The 18,835-nt window shown below is 58.3% G+C and overlaps 1 protein-coding gene across 1 annotated transcript in view; it reads right to left on the reverse strand.

Moving 5' to 3' along the window:
• The window catches only part of PAX5 (paired box 5), a 152,523-nt gene that overhangs the window by 8,961 nt on the left and 124,727 nt on the right, over window positions 1-18,835 (reverse strand). The window contains exon 9 of the mRNA XM_054727134.1: window positions 1,096-1,182. Within this exon, the coding sequence (XP_054583109.1) occupies window positions 1,096-1,182 (87 nt within the window). The remainder of the gene's footprint in view (window positions 1-1,095; window positions 1,183-18,835) is intronic.

The following is an 18,835-nucleotide window of genomic DNA, read 5'->3' on the forward strand; positions in this document are numbered from 1 at the left end:
CCTCCGAGCAGGTTCCCACACCCTGCACCCTCCCCAGACTGCAGAAGTCAGGCTACGTCCCCTGTTCCGTGGGACTCTTCCAGACAGAGCCTGGAGACACCTGTGGGAAAGCCAGGCTGGTGGGTGTGACGGGCCTGGCACTTCTTTGCCAGACTATGGTAGAGTGAGCCTGGCAGCTCACTCATCTTCAGGACAGTGAGCCTCCAGAGAGCAGGGTTTCTAGCTCCTTTCTGAATGAAGCTGCCGGTGTGACTACCCTCATTTCACACCCGAGGCCCTGCTTGCTTGGTGACCTGGCCGTGATGCCCCAGGTTATAGACTTGGGCAGCACAGGGACCATTTCTTTTCCTGTTTTGCCTGGAGCATGAGGCCCGCCTCTTTGGGTTGGAAGCCAGAACTCGTCCTCCCAGCCTCCCTTGCTGCGAGTGCACAGGTGTGTCGCCTGTCGGATAGGCTGTCTTGCCTATGACCTCGATTGGGCAGGAGCAACCTGGGGAAATGGGCTGAGAGACCCCAAGCTGGGAGGGGGTGGCAGAGGCTCCGGGCTCCGGGCTCCGGGCAGTTGGCAGGACAGAGCTCTCCAGCACCCTGGCTGAAGCAGCAGGAGTGTAGAGCGGGCAGCTTGGGGTGCCAACTGGCAGCAGCAGGAGTGTTGACGCTAGAGCAGCCGTGGTGGCGTGGCTAGGCGTTGTTCCTGGCTGTGCATACCATGCCGGTGCCACGGGTCCTCCCAGAGGTTCCAGGAGCCCGCACCCCCCCCCTCCAATCCCTTAGTAGATTTGTTTTCTGCTTACACCAGCCAAAGTGGATTCTGTTGTTTGCGACTGAAAGCCTGACAGATACCTACAATCACCTGGCTTTCAAAAAACAGGCCAGGGCTGTTCTCACCACATGCGTGGTCTGAGCGTTTAGAATTCTCCAGGCTCCTTCCTGTGGAGAGAGGAGGCCTCTCTCCCTGGCTGCAGTCCTGTTCAAACTGAATGGGTCAGGGAGAGCAACCCCATCACACACGGGTTACGAATATGCGTCAGGGTGACCCGAGCGTGGGTCCGCATTCCGCCATCTGCTTGCGGCGTGACCTCGGCCAGTACTCACCGAGCAGCCCCGGGTTGGGGAACCTCCAGGAGTCGTTGTAGGAGGGATACTGAGGGTGGCTGTAGGGGCTCCCGGAAAACTCACTCCCTGCAGGTGGTGGGAGGGAGAGAAACAGGAACCGAGTGTCAAAGCAAGTTCGGAACGTGCCCATGGCATTTGCCTCTTACATCAATTGCAGGTACTTTCGTAGCCAACAACGTCCAGTCCAGCGCACACCCTCATTGAGTGGACAGCTGTCGTTGGCGTTATCTGGATTTCCCCCTTTTCCGCTAGGGGAAGGGAATACCAGCCTCTCACATGTGTGCCGTGAAGCTACCCTGCGCCGCTGTTCCCTGCAGTGACTGGCCCGTTTTGCAGGTGAGGAGACCGATGCCTGGATTCTCTCACAAAATGGCCTCAGCACACCCACCAAGTCCTAAGCCCGGTTCTCAGCCACCCCAGGACGCCAGTGTGGCTTTAGTCCCACTTCCCACGTGTTTCCTGCGTGGCTCTGCACGGAGAAGGCAAAGGTAACCTCCACTCTAGCCTGGCCTTCCGTGCTGAGCACGCAGAGGTGGCTGCACCCCGGCCTCCGCCAACGGGGAAGGTGAGACATGAAGTCGAGCCCCCCCGCCAGGAGGAGGCAGAGGGCACTTTGCTGCGAGGAAGAGAGAAGCCGAAGTCTAGGGAGCACGGAAGAGGCAGCAGGTGGGCCCCGGGGCCCGGGGTAGGGGACAGCGGTTTGCTGCCCTGGGCACGCTCAGGCAGGCGGACACCACGGGGAGCGTGAGGAGGCACGGTGGGACCTGAGGGTGTCCCCTCTCGCCCAGCGGCCCACGGAGCAGGGACCTTGTGTCTGCATTCCCCGTGCTCTCGCCTCCGGCCCCAGGAGAGCCTCCTCCCCACCAGGCGTCACGGGGAGGGGCGTCCAGATTTCCTTCCCTTACAACCTGCTGCCTGTCTGCTCCCTGCGGCTGGGGGCTCCCAGGGGGCAGGGTTGGGGCCTGACGCGTCGCAGAGTCCCCCAGTGCCTGGCCCACGCTGTGTGGGAAGCTGGCGGCTGAGTGGCTTCTTATGCCACTGGTTACAGAGCACGTGGCCCTTCCCTGGCAGTGGTGACAGGAGTAACACAGCCCCCGGGACCACCCTCTGCCCAAACAAGCTCCCACAGATGCTTCTTAAGGATGCCAAAGGGCCGAAGGGCAGGAGCCCTCAGACGGACCAGCCCGATGTCAGAACGGGAGCGCTGCTCTGGCCCTGGCGGCCGAGGCCCAAATGCAGGGCCCGTGGGACATGGCCAGGTGTGGCCAGAACCATGAAGCAGGCCTGAGGGGCCAGCTGCTCCCACCCCGAGCCCAGCCGGCTTCCTCTCCACCTCCCACTTCCACAGGCAACCACAGGCGTGAGCGCGTGCACGCACGCACACACACACACACATGCACATGCACATGCACGCACACACACACACACACACACACACACACACCACGTGCACTCCTCCCCAGACCTCTCTGGGGGCCACTCCCAGCCTGACAGGCCGAGCCTTCCAATTCTCTGTTTTTTATGCCTCAGTGGTCAGGGTGTCAGGTTCCGGCATACTGAGGGAGAGCATGGTGACAGTGCGGGGCTGCAGCCGCCCAGCCCCGGCATATCCATCAGCGCCACAGCGCCTCCCCCTCCTCCTCCTTGGGGGCGGGGAGGGGGAGCAGAGACCGAGCAGCCGGGAGAAGGGGGACAACTGCCCTCTCCTCCAGGCTCCGGGCGCCTGAGAAGCTGCCCCATCAGAGGCACTTCCTGACAGCGCTGCAGCTGGGCCCGGGCACCGGCCACACGCACAGGCCAGCCCTCCATCTTCATCTGACAGCATCGCGCCTGCCTGCCGGGCCCAGCTCCAGGGCCACCTCCGCCAGGAGCTGGAGAGAGGGGCCCCTAGAGGTGCAGCTGACCCAACACAAAGATCACAGCATGAGCACCTTCTCTGACGACTGCCCAGCTCACCTCACCTCTTCCTACTGAGAACACCCAGGCCCCTCACCTCTTCCTACTGAGTCACCTGCACTGGGGGCTAAACCCTCCTCCTCCCGCCGCCCAGACCGTTAGTAGAACCTTCTCCACCTGAGCTCCACCAGGACGCCTTGCACAGCTGGGGTGGTGTTTTCCGCACGTGGAAATCGAGGGGAGAGGCCAGGTGCCACCTTGGGGATCAGTGGGGCTGGGATGAAAGAATGGGCCCCAAAAGCAACATAGACCAGAGCCCAGAAATGCCGTGACGTCAGGCACCAGGAGACAGGGGAGCAGCCAGTGAGCCCGTTTCCCCTGGAAACGTCCTAGAAAGCCTGGCAGGACATGGGAGTGAGGGTTTGAGTCAAGCTCGTCTTGTCCAGGTGCCAGGAGAAGCCAGCCAACCTTGTTGTACCTTTGCCCAGAGTAAAGGGGTGCGGGGTCGGAGGGGCACTGCCTGAGGGTAAAGGGGTGGGGGGTTGGAGGGGCACTGCCTGAGGGTAAAGGGGTGGGGGTGGGAGGGCACTGAGTGAGGGTAAAGGGGTGGGGGTGGGAGGGGCACTGCCTGAGGGTAAAGGGGTGAGGGTGGGAGGGGCACTGCCTGAGGGTAAAGGGGTGAGGGTGGGAGGGGCACTGCCTGAGGGTAAAGGGGTGGGGGGTCAGAAGGGCATGAGTAGGGTAAAGGGGTGGGGGGGTCGGAGGGGCACTGAGTGAGGGTAAAGGGGTGGGGGGTCAGAAGGGCATGAGTAGGGTAAAGGGGTCTCGGGTCGGAGGGATACTGCAGGAGTAAAAGCAGGAGGTGGGGCTAGGCAGATGGTACAGGATGGAACCCCAGGACACTTGGGACTGACTCCCCAGGACCAAGAACAGAGGGTTGGTCCCCTCTCAGGCTCATGGCCAGGGTCACACCCACAGGTGTGCTCCATCCCCCACTCCTGCCCACAGCTGCCTCCCCTGCAGGAGGCGACAGAAAATGGCTCCAAACAGAGATGAGCCAGCTGTAAAAGCCGTGCCCCGGCCGGTGTGGCTCAGTTGCTTGAGCGTCGACTCTTCACCAAAAGGTCACTGTTTCAATTCCCAGTCCAGGCACATGCCCACATGCCCAGGTTTCAGGGGCGGGGATGTGCCGGACACAATGATGGATGTTTCTCTCTCTCTTTCTTTCTCTCTCTCTCTCTCTCTCTCTCTCTCCCTCCCCCTTCCTCTCTCTCAAAAATCAATAAAAACATATAAAAAACTCCACGAGGTAACTAGAAAGGACTGATTGAAATGGAAGTGGACAGGGGCCCACAAAGGATGCACGTGATGTGGCTGTCCTGGAGGACACGGGGCCAGAAGAGTCATCCAAGCCAGAGGTGCTCCCAGTCTCCCCTTCACTGAACACTCAGAGATGGCAAGAAAGCCGGAGATTCCTAAAATTCTCAGAAGTGACAGGTAAACCGGCACAGTGTAGCTCTTAATTAACCCAACACGACACCTGCCAGATGATGGGGATTTGCAGAGCACGCTGGGGGCCAACCCCATCTGCAGATGGTGGGCTCCCACCTCTGCTCGAGACCTTGCCCGGCTGTAATTAACATACGGAAAGTCTTTCAAAGTGACTTCACAGCCAAGTCCTCTTTCTGAAGGGGTGAAACTGAAACTGTTTGCAAAGGAGGAGGAGGAGGAAGAAGAAAAGATTTGAAAAGGACCATGAGCTCTCTCCAGCTCCTCCCCGTGGTTTTGTAGAACTGCCCCACGCAGGCAGTCAGCCTTTCAAATATGAATATTGTATATATATTATATATAATAGCGTAAATATGTTACTACATTATGTGTATGTATAGTATAATAACTTGTATCACACATGCATATACTTATTCACTCGTGTATACAGGGCGGGGCAAAAGTAGGGTTACAGTTGTTCAGATGGAAAATAACACAAGAATTAATAAATAATACTACAAGAATCACCTATTTCACATACAACTGTAACCCTACTTTTGCCCCACCCTGTATATGGATATGCGTACACACCACACACACCCCACACACACATACACACACCCTGGACTCTGAGGCTCTGTCAAAGCTCTCTGAGCGACCTTGATCAAGTTCCTTCTCACCAAGCCTCGGTTTTCCCATCTGTAAAAGTGGTGCGTCTGGGAGAGATTTAAATAACTGACCTCAAAGTGCTCTCAGCGCTAAGACTCCCCCCTGTTCTGTCTGCACTGCACCCAGCCCTAGCCCGGCCCCTTGGGGGCCAAGGCTCCCCAACCCCCCTCTCTCTCCAGAGCAAGGCCTCCCAGGCTCCCAGCAGGGAAAGGAGAACCAGAGCGAACCCAGGAAAGGTCAGGCCTGTCAGCGTGGGCCGCCCGCACACAGAGCATCGATCCGTTCCTGGGAAAAACCTCTTCTCCCACCCGCTCGGGCCAGGCTCGAAGGCCTTCAGAAAAACACCGAGAGGAGAAAAACCGAGTGAGAGGGCGAGAGTGCGGGGGGAATGCAGAATGGTCTCGTGCCTGTCTCTCCGGGAGAGACGCGGACTTGGCAGTCGGACGGCGGTGCTGGGCGGCCACAGCGAGACGGGCTGGAGACCAGGCTGAGCCCAGCGCTGCACCGAGCAGCCATGGGGCGGCTGCGTGACGGTTCCGGGCCTCAGTTTGGTCGTCTGACAAGAGGAGGCTGTTGTGCCTTCAGCACCCTCCCTGCTGCCTGTACACAAAGACCCGAACGCAAGGCCCGTCAGGGGACTCAAGGGAAACCACCTCACCGGCAGCGTGCAGCGCCCTGCCACACACCTGCTCTAGGACAGGCCTGTGAGTGCGGCCTGAAGCCCCGTGGTGGCATTCCAGGCCTTGCAGGGTCTGGTTCTCTAGGAGTTCCCCAGCCATGCTGCCCAGGGCCCCACATCGCCCCCTGCTCCAGGCCGTTCCTCTCATGCCCCATGGGCCCATCTCCACCCGCGCACGTTGTTTCCTTCATCTGAAATGCCGCCTTCCTCCCCTGCCTCGGGTCTAATCCCCTGGCTTGTCAGGACCCAGCTCCGATACTGCCTCCTCTAGGAAGCCTTTCTGGATTGATTTTTCCAGCTGAGAAAGAGCACTCTCTCACTGACCCCTGAGCCCGAGCCCTCGTCCACCCCTGCCCGGACTCAGGTGGCTGTGACTCGCTCCCTTCCCCTTTTGGTGAGTCTGTGGGAGGAACCAGGACTGACCAGCAGCCCCTGCCCCCCCCCCCCGCCCCCCGCACAGGGCCCTGCCACAGCACAAATGCCGCTGAGTGAGCGCTGCCTGTGCCGACAGGTGCTCCCTGAGCCGGCCCCTCTCACCGTCAGACGGAAACAGGTGCGAGAAAGTAGTCGCGGAACCCTGGTCCTGGAGCACGAGACAGAGACAGAGAGACAGAGGAAGGCGGCAAACACACAGGAAGGAGAAGTGGGCTGTGTTCCCTGCAGAGCCCAGGGTGCAGGCCCCACGGGTGGAAAGGGACCCTGAATGGGTGCTCGCCCCAGGGACCAGGGCCCCTACCGGCTCTCTGGGCCTCCTGTAACATAGTGACCGCAGCAAGGTCAGCTCCCTCCAAAAGAGCAAAGAGGCTGTTTCGTTTTGTTCTGTTTTGTTTTCTAAAGCAAACACCGCTGATAATTCGAGCTCAAAGAGAGTAGGTCCAGACTGCATTCCGTGGGCTATGCAGCTGGGCTGACACCCTGGGAAGGCTTCTCCTTAGTACTCGCTTGGCCATGGGAAGATGCTCAGTCCAGAAACCTGAAGACTTTCTCCCAGTGACCAGAGCGAGGCCAGACGCCGCCAGCCTGCAGTCCAAGCTGCCAGGCGGCAGGTCCCGAGATTTCCGTTGGAGTAACACTGAACTGTATTCCCGAGAACATCCAACTCCCACATCTGTGATGGATGTCTAATAAACTCGCCTCCTCCATGCAGAGCTCGGTGCTGGGCCCCCGGGCCTCAGGAAACTCCCTGCATCTACGGGGATTCTTAGACCCAGAGCTAGACATTCGGTCGCAGCAAAGGGCAAGGCAGGTGCATGAACAGACCCGAAGTTATCGTTTGCCCTGGCTGGGGTATCCCGGAAGGCTTCCTGTAGGAAGGGGCTGTGATCTGGGCCTTGAAGGACATTGAAGCTGTATCCGTTAGCGGGTTACCGCACTCCGTCCCCAGGCACCTCTCACCAGTCCCGGCTGCATTCTGAGACGTCAAAGTGCCCTGTCCCTGTCCCCATGGAGAGGAGCCTGGGGGCGAGGCCAGTCTCCGGCTCCTCAAGAACAGGAGGCCGTTCCGCAGGACACAGTGTGCCCTAGACTAGAACAAGCCACCGAGGCCCGACTCTCCTCTCCCAACTCCCCGACGCGGCAACGGCTAATGGGCACTGGCTGATAACCCCCTGGACAGCTCCGAGCCGCATCATGATTTTTGTAAGTACTTGTAAAAAGGCCGATACTCCGCACAGGCACGGAGGGCAGCAGTGGCTGCCACTCTGTGCTGACCACTGAGGTGACAGGAGATGGTAGGCCAGTCCCTGTCAGAGCCCCTCCGCCATTTAGCTGAGTGATGACCTTGAGGCATCACTTCACCTCTGAGCCTGAGTTACTGTTGGCAGTGTGGCAGGTCAGCACGCACAGGGCTAAGTCATACCACGATATTCCAAAGTCTTTTGTGAATCAAAAGCGTGAGGGACTGTTTGATGCTTCACTCAGTCCTTGGCACGCAGCACGTGCTCTGCGTGACTGTGGGAAACAATGGATGCACTGGGGCTTGTTGTTTCTTTCTTTAAATCCTCACCTGAGGACATGCTTATTGGTTTTAGAGAGAAGGGAAGGGGGGGGGGCAGAAAGAGAGAGAGAGAGAGAGGGAGAGAGGGAGAAACATCCATCAGTTGCCTCCCACACACACCCCCAACGGGGATCGAACCTGCATCCTTTCAGTGCACAGATTGACACCCCAACCAACTGAGCCCAGACAGGGCTGGGGCTTGTTTGTTAATGAAAGTTATTTCCCCCCCCCCCCCGTTTTTTTTTTCAACAAGTGCTCCAAATTCTTGATTGTAGGGAAAGTCTTAAACTATCGGTCCCCGCAACTGTGGCCGTGAGCGTGTCCCTGCAGCCCACGGAATGCAGTCTGGACCTACTCTCTTTGAGCTCGAATTACCAGCGGTGTTTGCTTTAAAAAACAAAACAGAACGAAACGAAACAGCCTCTTTGCTCTGTTGGAGGGAGCGGACCTTGCTGCGGTCACTGTGTTACAGGAGGCCCGGATTGCCGGTGGGGGCCCTGGACCTGGCGGGGTGGGAAGTAGACAAGATTGGGTTCCAATCTTTTAGCCACTAGGAATACCTTTTCTCCTTCCCTCCTGCCCACGTGACCCTTTGCTGGCTTACATGAGACCAACCCAACGCTCCTTTAGCGTGTTCTATGAGGCCTTTTGTGGGCAAATGGACAGTTCCCACCTGGCTGCCTATAAAGCTGAAACAAGCCCCCAGCTCCCATTCTCAGCCCCAGCCCCCTCCAGCTCTGAGGCCCTCCAACCTCCCGCCCGCTCCCCGAGCCTCGGGGCCTCCTCTCAGCCCCATGTCAGCCCAAAGCGGAGTTACTTTTCTGTGGCCTAGACCTTGGCCTGTCCCTCAGAGCAGCCAGGGGCCGTCCTCTGAAGAAATCGCCTCCCCCCACCCTGCCCCGGCTGGGCCCGGCTCGGCAAGGAGTCCGGCGCGTCCCCACCGCTGACTAATGAAAGGGAGGTGATGGTGTCACACCTTGCTGGGAAGTCACGGTGCTAGTCCCGACCTGTGCCGCCTGCCATCAAATTTTAATGCTGCTGCTGACATGTTTATGGAATGCCTCCCCCAGTGTTTGTGAGGAGACCAGACAAGATTTACCTCCACAATTACCACCCCGATGCACGGGCTTTGCTGTGCCCTGGGAGCTCGGCAGCACAGAGGCCCCGAGCCCCAGTGCGCCCCGCGGAACGCACCCCATCCCACACACCTCTCCTGCCCGCGGCGCACCGGGCTTGGGGGAGGCGGAGATGAATCAGACACGGTTCCTGCCCACCGAGCCCGCAGTCTGCGGGAGGGGACAACCCGTACATAAATTACTCGGATCCCCGGTGGCTGGGGGCCGGGCCGAGGATGCAGGTAGGAGAGGCAGCCTGGGCAGCGGAGGGCTGGGAAGTTATTTCTCCATCACAGCCAGGGTCAAGAACGGGGCCAAAGAGGTTGCTCTGCTGGGCCATCTGGCAGCTCCCGCTCTGCTGCCCGCTCCTCGGCCTGGAAGGGCTCCGAGGGCTCCCCCCTCCCGGCTGCTGGCCTCAGGGTCTCAGCAGCCCCCTCTCCTTCAGGACCTGCACCCCCTTTAGTCCTTGGGGTGCCCTCTCCGGAGGCTGCCTTGGAGGAGATGTAGCCTCCCAGCTCCTCACCGTCCGTCACCAGGTCAACAACCCCTTTCTGTTTAAGTTGTGCTGTTCTCCCACGGCGGGCAGGAGTAACGTGCAGTGACCCAGGCCGGTGGTTCTCAAACCTTGCTGCCCATTAGGATCATCTGAGGAGCTTAAAAAATCCAGAAGACCAGGCCACACCTCTGTGAATCAAAACGTGTGAGGACTATCGGGCGCTTAACTCAGTCCTTGGCACACAGCACAAGATCTGTGTGGCTGCTGGAAATGCACTGGGGCTTACTGCTTTCTCAAATCCTCACCTGAGGACATGTGTATTGATTTTAGAGAAAGGGGAAGGTGGGGGGAGGGGGGAGAGAGGGGAAGAAAGGGGGAGAGAGAGAGAACATTGATCAGTTGCCTCCCACACACCCGGACGAGGGATGGAACCTGCAACCATTCAGTGCACGGATTGACACCCAACTCACTGAGCCACACCAGACAGGGCTGGGGCTTGTTTTTTTAATGAAGATCATTTCATTAAAAAACGAGTAAAATCAGCATCTCTGGCTGGGGTCAGGGATCAGTATTTGTCCAAACGTCTGAGCTGCTTCCCTGGGGCAGCCACCACCATTACCCAGCAAGCTTGAGAAGGCACATGTTCTGTGGAGGGAGCTGAGCCAGGGCCACCCCTCAGGCCGGTCCTCACAACTGCCAAGGCTGGACCCGGAGGCAAGGGCCCCGATGAAGTCCCACCTGCACCACAAAGTTATGGGGACAAGGCCCTTCCCCAGTCCAGGCCTCAGTTTCCCCAGGAGTGCACTGAGTAGGCCAGCCCTGAAGTTGGCTATGCTGATGGAGATCTCTCCTTTCCTAAACCGAACTTCCATCTGTGTTTTCTGGGACCGGCCCACAGATCTGGCTGAGAGGTGGCTTTGTAGGGAGGGACCTGGGAGGAGAGGGGGTGTGATATCTTTGGGGGCCAAGAAAGGAAGCGTGGAGAAGCCTCCTCCAGGAGCAAATGCAGGGCTAGGTGAAAGAGCCCACAGGGGTGCTGGGGAGACCTCCAGGCAAGGCACACAGCAGTCAGTATTTCACCCACCTGTTCATTTCCCAAGATACTCACTGAGTACCGGGCATTGTTGCAGACACAAACCAGACAAGGTTCCTGCCCTCATAGAGCTTGTATGTTAATGGTATAGACAACAAACAAGACACGTAAATAAAAATAAAGCATACAGTATGTGGTAAGGAGAAAACATAAAGCAGTAACATGTTAGGTAGAGTGACTAGGGATGGCTTCACTGAAAAGGTGACTTTTGAATACAGAGATGAAGGAAGTGAGAGTGAGTATGTGAATATCTGTCAGAAGAGCACTCTAAACAGAGGGGGCAGCACGTGCAAAGGCCCTGAGGCAGGAGTGTGGGTGGTGTGTCGGAGGAGCGAGGAGGTGGATGAGGCGGTCTGTTGGCTGGAGAGAGGTGAGGGGTGGAGAGGTAGAAGATGAGGTCAAGGAGAGGAGTATAAAGGCGGAGACCATGTATTGGCCTCTCCTCTGAGTGAGCAAAGAGGGACATGACCTGACTCAGATTTTAACAGGCTCACCCTGGCTGCTATGCTGAGAAGGTACTAAAAGGGACAAGCGTGGTAGTCGGGAGACCAGTGGGGAAGCTACTGCAAATATTTATTGAAAGACTGACCTACCCAAGAGTGAGCACCTCTGGCCATTGGAGCCTAATGCCTCGAGGCTGGGAAGGGCCAGCTGTGTGGCCTTGCAAGCAGATGGTCTGCTGGCCAAAGCCAAGGACACTCACAGAGTGAGGTCAGATGGGGGCTGTTGGGTGGAGGGGAAAGTGCCTTGGGTTCTAGTCCTGGCTCTGCGTGACCTCGGGACATGCCCTTCTTCCCCCTGAGCCTATAACAGAAGTGAACACCAAGGTGCCTCCTAGGTTGTGGTGAGGATTCCATGACAGCATGGATGTACCAACTGCGTGTAAACTGAGAAGGGTGTGGCAGCAGGAAGAGGTCCTGTCTTGTCCTGCCTCACACCAGGAATGCCGGAGGGAGATGCATCCCATCTCTCCACTAGGGGGAGCCAGGGCGATTCTTCCTGGAGCAGAAATGCAGTTTGCAGGCCCCAGTCGGGCCTCATCCAGGGAATGTCAGAAGTCCCCTGCACGGCCCTCTGGGGTGGGAATGGATGTGTCCCTGAGCTGTGCTCAGAGTGTCTGCCTGGATCGGTGTTGGCAGGACCTACCCTCCAAGAGACGCTCTGAACAGCCGACGGCAGCTGTTGAGAGGTTGGTACATGGAGACCTGAAGTTCCATCAGGCTCATGCCAGGGGTCCCAGATAAACAAACCGAAGAGCAGGTGAGAAGGAAAAGCCACACGGAAGTGAAAGTGACCCCTGGCTCAAGGCGTTTGGTCTGAAGCAGGCAGGCTGGATGGCTTTTAGTTCATTCCTGCACTTCTGTGTCTGTGTATGTCTGTCTGTGTGTGTGTGTGTGCGTGTGTGCGTCTGTGTATCTGTGCTTGTGTGTGTCTGTGTATATGTCTATGTATGTGTGTCTGTGTATGTTTGTGTGAATGTGTGTGTGTCTGTATATGTGTGTGTGAATGTGTGGGTATGTGAATGTGTGTGTGTGTATGTCTGTGTATGTCTCTGTGTGTGTTTGTATGAATGTGTGTGTGTCTGTGTGTGTGAAGGTGTGTGTGTGTGTGTATGTTTGTGTGAGTGTGTGTATATATTTGTGTGAATGTGTGAGTGTGTGTGTGTGTGTGTATATATTTGTGTGAATGTATGTATGTGTGTCTGTGTATGTCTGTGTGTATGTTTGTGTGAATGTGTGTGTGTCTGTATATGTGTGTGTGAATGTGTGGGTATGTGAATGTGTGTGTGTATGTCTGTGTGTGTCTGTGTATGTCTCTGTGTGTGTTTGTATGAATGTGTGTGTGTCTGTGTATCTGTGTATGTGTGTGTGAATGTGTGTGTAAATGTGAATGTGTGTGTGTGGTGTTTATTTTCCCTCTTGGTCCACACGTTACTCAGTGTGGCTTCTCCAGCCTTCACGGAGCATCTGCCCCGTGCCCGGCTCTGTGCTGGGGCGGGTGGTGCTGTGGTGCAGCGGAGCCTCGGACTCAGGAGCCCCCTCTGCTCCCCAGGCAGCCAGGAGCCAGCGGGTCTCTCTCATCTCTCCACTTATCTGAAAGCCAAAAAGACCCCGAAAGATTCCCTTAAAACAGGCAGCGGGGGCGGGGCCGCCGTGTAGGGGAGAGCAGGTTGTTCACCGCAGAAGGACCACCAGCTGTGGGCGTGCGGGGCTGAGATCCAGCCTGCTCCCCACTCCCCAGCCCTGAGCCCTGGCGTGGCTGCGTCCCCTCCTGGGGGGAGGGAGCAAGGTCCCAAGAAAGAGCCTCCGGAAACCTTGGTTAGGCCCCGTGGCTTCGCCTTTCTCCCACAGGCCTTTCTTCACTTTGCTGTCCCACATCAGGGGGACGTAAGGATGGAGACAGTGGGTCCCCAAAGGCAGTCAGACCTGGGCCCACCTGGGCTCTCATTCCTTTAGCCCTGAGGATGTGCTGGGCACGGAAAGAGGCACAGACTGCCTGTCCCGGTCAGGGAGGAAGCATGAGCTGGCTCTCGGGGGCCTGGTCTCCTCTTGTTGGAAGGGCTCTGGGGCGAGCAAGACTGGACTCTGTTACCCTGTGTGAGCTGAGGCCTCAGCCTCTGGCTCTGTGAAACGGGGTAGCACCCACGGGCTCGGTGGGGTTACTGTGAAGAGCAAGCAGCTTGGGAAACGAAAGGCAGTTGGCACCGGGCCTGCCTTACAGAAGTTCCCTCTCGATGTCCGTTCCCGGGCCTCTCCCGCCCTCCTATTCTGGCCGGCTCTGGAGGAAGACCATGAAGATGCCTCCACCATATAAGTTCAGAGACTGAGGTCCAGAGGGGGGCAAGGTGACTTCCCCAAAGGCTAGTAAACCTGGAGGAAGACTGAGACCCAAACCGAGGTGCTGAGTCCTGGGCCCAGGTGCCCTGCCTGCAGCACACACCTTCCCAGCCTCCCCAGTTCTCCTTTACAGCTGGAGGGATCCTGGCACAGACTTGGCAGCGATGTTCCAGGTACGCGGGAAGGAGAGCAGGGGTAGGTTAGGGTCAACCCTGGACTACAAAGAAGGGGAGCAAGGCAGGACTTGAACGTGCTCCTTATGGACGTGCAGGTGGGAGAAGGTACCCCAGAGTTCCCACGGGGACACTCTCAGAACCCACCGCCCACAGGACCCCTGTGCCCCAGCCAGGCCCCGAGGTGGAGGCCAGCCCTCCACCCTCACTGCCCCATTGCCTCAGTCCAGCCAGGGCTGGTGGACCCGAGCCCCGGCCAGCCTCCCCCGCCAGCCCACGCGCCCGCCTGCCTCCTCCGTCTGGCCAGCATGGTGGCAGGCCCTGCCTGCTCCCCGGGGAGGCTGCCGCCAGGCCTGATGGCGCTGACGGAGGGAGGGAGGCCGCCAAGCTGTCAGTCTGGAGGTGCCCCTCGGAGCCCCTCCTGGCTGGAGCGAGGAGGGTGGGCCGGTGCTGGAGCTGGGCTGTCAGGGCCTTCACAGAGACAAGGCCAGAGAGGCGCTGCCTGACAGCTCGCCCACCGAATTAGGACCATTTGCATGCTAATTTCCAGCGCTCTAACGGGCTGGCGTGCTGGCTGGGTGTGTGGAGTGTACAGAGAGCGGCGCAGTGGCCTCCCCACCCGCGACGGAACAATGCTTGACTGATCTAGCTGCGTTAACGAGCAAATTATGGTAATTTTGTTATTACAAATGCATAGAAATTTCCAAAGCAGGCAGCCATTCAGGGCAGCTCCCTGCTCCTCCCCGCTCCTAAATACTGAGCCCCCTGTTTGTACACAGGGGCCTGGCACCCGTTCCAGGGATGGCGATCTGCGGGGGCCAGGCGTCCCTGGGAGCCTCCCGGGGAGACCCAGGGTGAGCTGGCCACAGGCCAGAGCATCCCTTCTGGTCAGCAATCGGACTCTTGGCTCCTGCACCCCACAAACCTCACCCTCTGCTGCCCCCCCCCTCCCCCGGAGTCCTGGGCCTAGAAATCCCACAAGCCACCACATTCAAGCTGGTTTCTTTCCATTCTGAGCAGGTAACTTGGGCGATTCTCCCCGTAGATACTCCTGGGTCTTGCGAAATTCAATTATTTCTGCGCTCAGCACTCAGGAGGAGCTCGGGGACTGTCTGATGACTGACTGGATGAATGAGTGAAGGAAGAAGAGAGGGAGGAAAGAGAGAGGTGAATAAGGGAGGGAGGGGGAGAGTACTAAAGAGGGAGAGGGGGAAGAAAGGGAGGGAGGGAGGGAGGGAGGAAGGCCAGACTCATCCCACAAATGAGGGCAATTAAGAGGCACCGCCTGGTCAGCTCTCTGGTGGTGTAACTGATCCAAGACCTAACCAGAGGCGTTCATTTGGCCCCTGGCGACGCCCTCTGGAGTCTGTAACTGTCCTCTGTCAAAATCACGATTTCTCCCAGCTTTTCTGGTGACCTTTTTGATTAAAAGTATGTTTTTGGAAGTGTGCTCTGGAATATACCCAGGCAGAAACGATTTCCAGGAATGTGAGCTGCCCCCCGCAGGGACGCGTGGGTAGTTCCAGGCACAGGGCCCTCTCAGAGCCGGGGCCCGGAGGTGGGAACCTGTTCGCAGCCAGTTCCCTCGGGGGCGGGGCCAGCAGCCCCCCTGGGCCGCTCGGTGCGACCCATCGGCAGGCCCCCTATTTGATGACAGGGGTTTCAGGTTGGGGCTGATGTTATTAAAAGGTCAGGAAGCGGCCTCAAATCATTTTGGAAGTCGTTGGGGAATAAACCATCAATTACGGAGAAGCACAGCGCCAGGGAAGGCCTGCTCCAGGCGGCAGAGGAAGCCTGAGCTCACAGACTGGCACGGGAAGGAGACCTGAGCGCCAGCCGAGGCTGCAGAACCTCAGCCGGGCCACGGGCAGCTTTTCCTGTTTGTCTGATGTTCTAATTGGGTCACACCTTCCAGAGGGAAACTGAACCCAGGGAAAGAAAACACTCGTCCCTTCTTGTCTAGCTGCCTGACTCTGGGGAGCAGCCGAGAGCAGAGGACCTGGGCCTTGGCATGGCCTGTGGGTCCCGGGCAGAACCTCTGGCGGGTGCTGGGGTAGACCCTCCTGCATCCCAGGAGATGCATTGCAGCTGGCCAGGTCCCAGAAGCACACGAGAGAGCAGGGGTCGGGGGGGGGGGCGGGGGGGGGGGCATTGATATTTCCCACGAGCCCAGAGGGGACAGCAGGGCAGGCCGCCACCACAGCAAGAGGCCCAGCCTGGCTCTTCCTCTGACATGCCGTGGGACCTGGAACAAGTCCTTTCCTTGACCTCATCCGTCCGCTCCCAGGCTGAGTTCTAAACAGCGGCAGTGTCCAGCCCTGTCCACCCATGACGGAAGGAGGAGTGGCTGTGGAGTCAGTCCCCTGTGAGGTGCGAGTTAGAACAGACCCCCCCGCACACCACACAGATGCACCCCAAGCTAGGTCTTCAGTGCCTCTCCTTCAGGCAGATTCCCCCAAAGCCAAGGGCAAGGCCCTCAGCCTGGACCTCGGCTGAGACCCTGCCTTTGCTGCTGTCCCATTACCTGCTCTACATCCCCCCGCCCCCCCCAAAACATCCTGTGCTGTGAGTGGCCCATGTCTGGTCTCCAGCTTCCAATGCCCTTGCAGCCTTTTTTTTTTTTTTTTTTCTGTCTCTGGCTCCTTGTTGGGGAGTTCCCTTTCCAGGAATTCCCCACCCAAGTGTTCCCAGAAAGTCTGCATGTTCTCAAAGCCCCGGTGGAAAGGAAGTTCCGGGGACCGTGGGGATCGGCTGCGATTTGAGGCTCCTCAGTACAGACCCGGTGCCTCCCGGGCCTCCGCGCTGGCCGTGCGGCCGCTTCTCTTGCGTCACACCGAGAAAGCAACCTCTAGAAGTTAGCACGGTGTTTCTGAGAGCCAAGCTCCAATGTGGCAAAGCCCCCCCCCCCCCTTGCCATCTGCATTCGACCACTCGCTGGCTGGGTGACCTTCACCAAATCACTCTCCCTAAGCCTCAGTTTCCATCTCTGGGAAGTGGGACTAGTAGCCATGCCCTCCGAACACTGCCGTGGGGACCCTCTGAGGTCACACGCCGCAGAGGCCTGCACCCAGCAGAGATCTGTCCGGAGGGTGGTTCCTATGCTTCGCATCGCTGTGAACAGGGCCTCAGAGTGGCCATCCCTGTCGAGCATCCTGCCCGGGCAGGACCGTGCCCACGGCACCCGTGACCCGAGCGCGCTCTTTAGACAAAAGGACAAGATAGCACCGTTGTCATTGTAACATGTCCTTTCCTCCCTCCTGTATCCCTCTTGCTCCTCTCGACTCCACTCCTTCCCTCTTCCTTTCTCTCTTTCTTCCACCCTGGACCTGCGTCTCCCCGATCCGGGCCCTTTATTTGTGCCGTTGCACATAGACTCCTTATAAAGAAAATTCATTTGTTCAGGGTCACCGCGTGGTTTTTCATTAAAAACAAATTACCCGCATTCAGGGAGGACATCTGGGCTTCCCGGGTCCCGTTAATGACTATATTTCCAGCCTCCCGGCCCGGTTGGGCTCCCCTTGCCTGTCACCCTGCGTTCCCGGCCCCGGGAGGACAATGAGAATGACAGTCAAGTGAAAGGGAGAACATGAGGGATGAGGGCGAGAGGCGAGTCCCCCGAGAGGGGAAGGAGGGAAAAGTGAAAAAAATAAATAACTCAAACAGAGGGTAACAAGGGCCATTGTCTCGGCGTCTTCCAGAGGAGCCCGAGCAAATATTGGAGGAGCGAGCGGGGGCGTGGAAGTCGGCTGAAGCCTGTTTACTGCACAGCTGGACTCTGGGCCTCGGCTCGGCACTGGGCAGGGAGGGAGGGGCATGCTCACATTCAAATAAGCGCCACCTACATGCACTGAGCGCCTGCTGTTTGCAGGACCTGGGCAGGTGGCCTGAGCCCTGGACCCTGCAGGGCGCTGTCTCCTCCCAGGGCCCTAACCAGGACTCAACCCCATAACCAGGGAGAGAGGCCACCAGCAGTCTTGGAAGGCCCTCTGGCAAGAAGTACTCGGGAGCAATGCAGAAGAGAGCCCCCAAACCCCGGGGGCTCGGGGTCAGGCTGCTCCGCCGTTTTCTGTGTGGCCGGTGCTGGGGACGGCGCCCCTGCAGCTGCTCTGTAAGGCGGTGCACACCTGGGCTGCAGCCCGTGGCCAGTCCTGAGGGTTTATCTCCTGGAAGCTGGCTTGGCCGTCAGGACTTAGGGCCCGATGCCCAGCAAGGTCACCCGTTCTCCTCAGGACACACACACTCCGCACCTGCACCCTTCTCTCTGCACCAGGCCAACCTGCCCCCGCGTCACTGCCCTCGTCACAGCCCAGACTTGAAGGGAACCTGAAACCATTTGCCGCCCACTTAGAACAGAGGTGGCAGGGAGCCCTCCAGTCTGCCAGGAGGTGACACCAGCAGGCAGGGACGTCACAGACTGAGAAGCCCTCGAATGCCAGGACCAGAAGGCCCCCTATGGAGCACCTAATCCCATCTCCCCGAGCTCCTGCCTCCTGTTTTAAGAGAGAGCAGGAGGTTCCAAGGCCATGTCCCCCGGCAACCCTCCAGTGGAACCTTCATGCTTCCAGCATGCTTTCCATCTCGAAGTCGTTGCTTTTGCAACTGGTTTCTTCCCAAGGCAGCAAACGTCTCATCAGAGTCCCTCCAGTCCCAGAGTCACTTCAATTCAGGGTTCCCGGAGCCGGTCACATAGACTGTCCAGATCGGACCATTCCAGGCCCTTGTGCTCCATCCTGGGAGGCACAGCAGCCTCACCTCTGACCCCATCCAGATCCGCAGCAGAGCCTGCCACCTGTCAAGGCTGCAGTTTGTACCGCCTCAGGCCCCAGAGGTTTCCAGGGGTTCAGGCTTCAGTGCTGGAGGAGGCCCAGCCTGCCTTCCTGCTCGTCCCTGTCACCACCCAAGGCTCTGGTCACACCCTGATGCCCATGTAAGGTTGATTTTTTATGTTTCCCCAATTAGACTGTGAGCTCCCTGAGGGCAGGAGCTGTGTCTGTAACACCACTCCTAGCTCAGAACTAGCATCCAGTGTCTCTGAGGAAATGTTTGAAGGATGAATGAACGAACAAATGAACAGCCACCTGCCGTTTCATCCTAGCCGCGCCTGGCATTCCTGGGGTCAATTCCATGTTCCTGATGTGGCAGAGTGACTGGAGGCCACTAGAGGGCAGCAAAGAGTCAGAAATGATCAACAGGTAGGCGACCTCTGCACTACCCCTGGTCCACCGGCCCAAGGAGGCTCAGAGTGGAAATGACAAGTCAGATCATACATTGGGGTTC

Source organism: Eptesicus fuscus, chromosome 15, assembly GCF_027574615.1.
Source record: "Eptesicus fuscus isolate TK198812 chromosome 15, DD_ASM_mEF_20220401, whole genome shotgun sequence".
Lineage (NCBI taxonomy): Eukaryota > Metazoa > Chordata > Mammalia > Chiroptera > Vespertilionidae > Eptesicus > Eptesicus fuscus.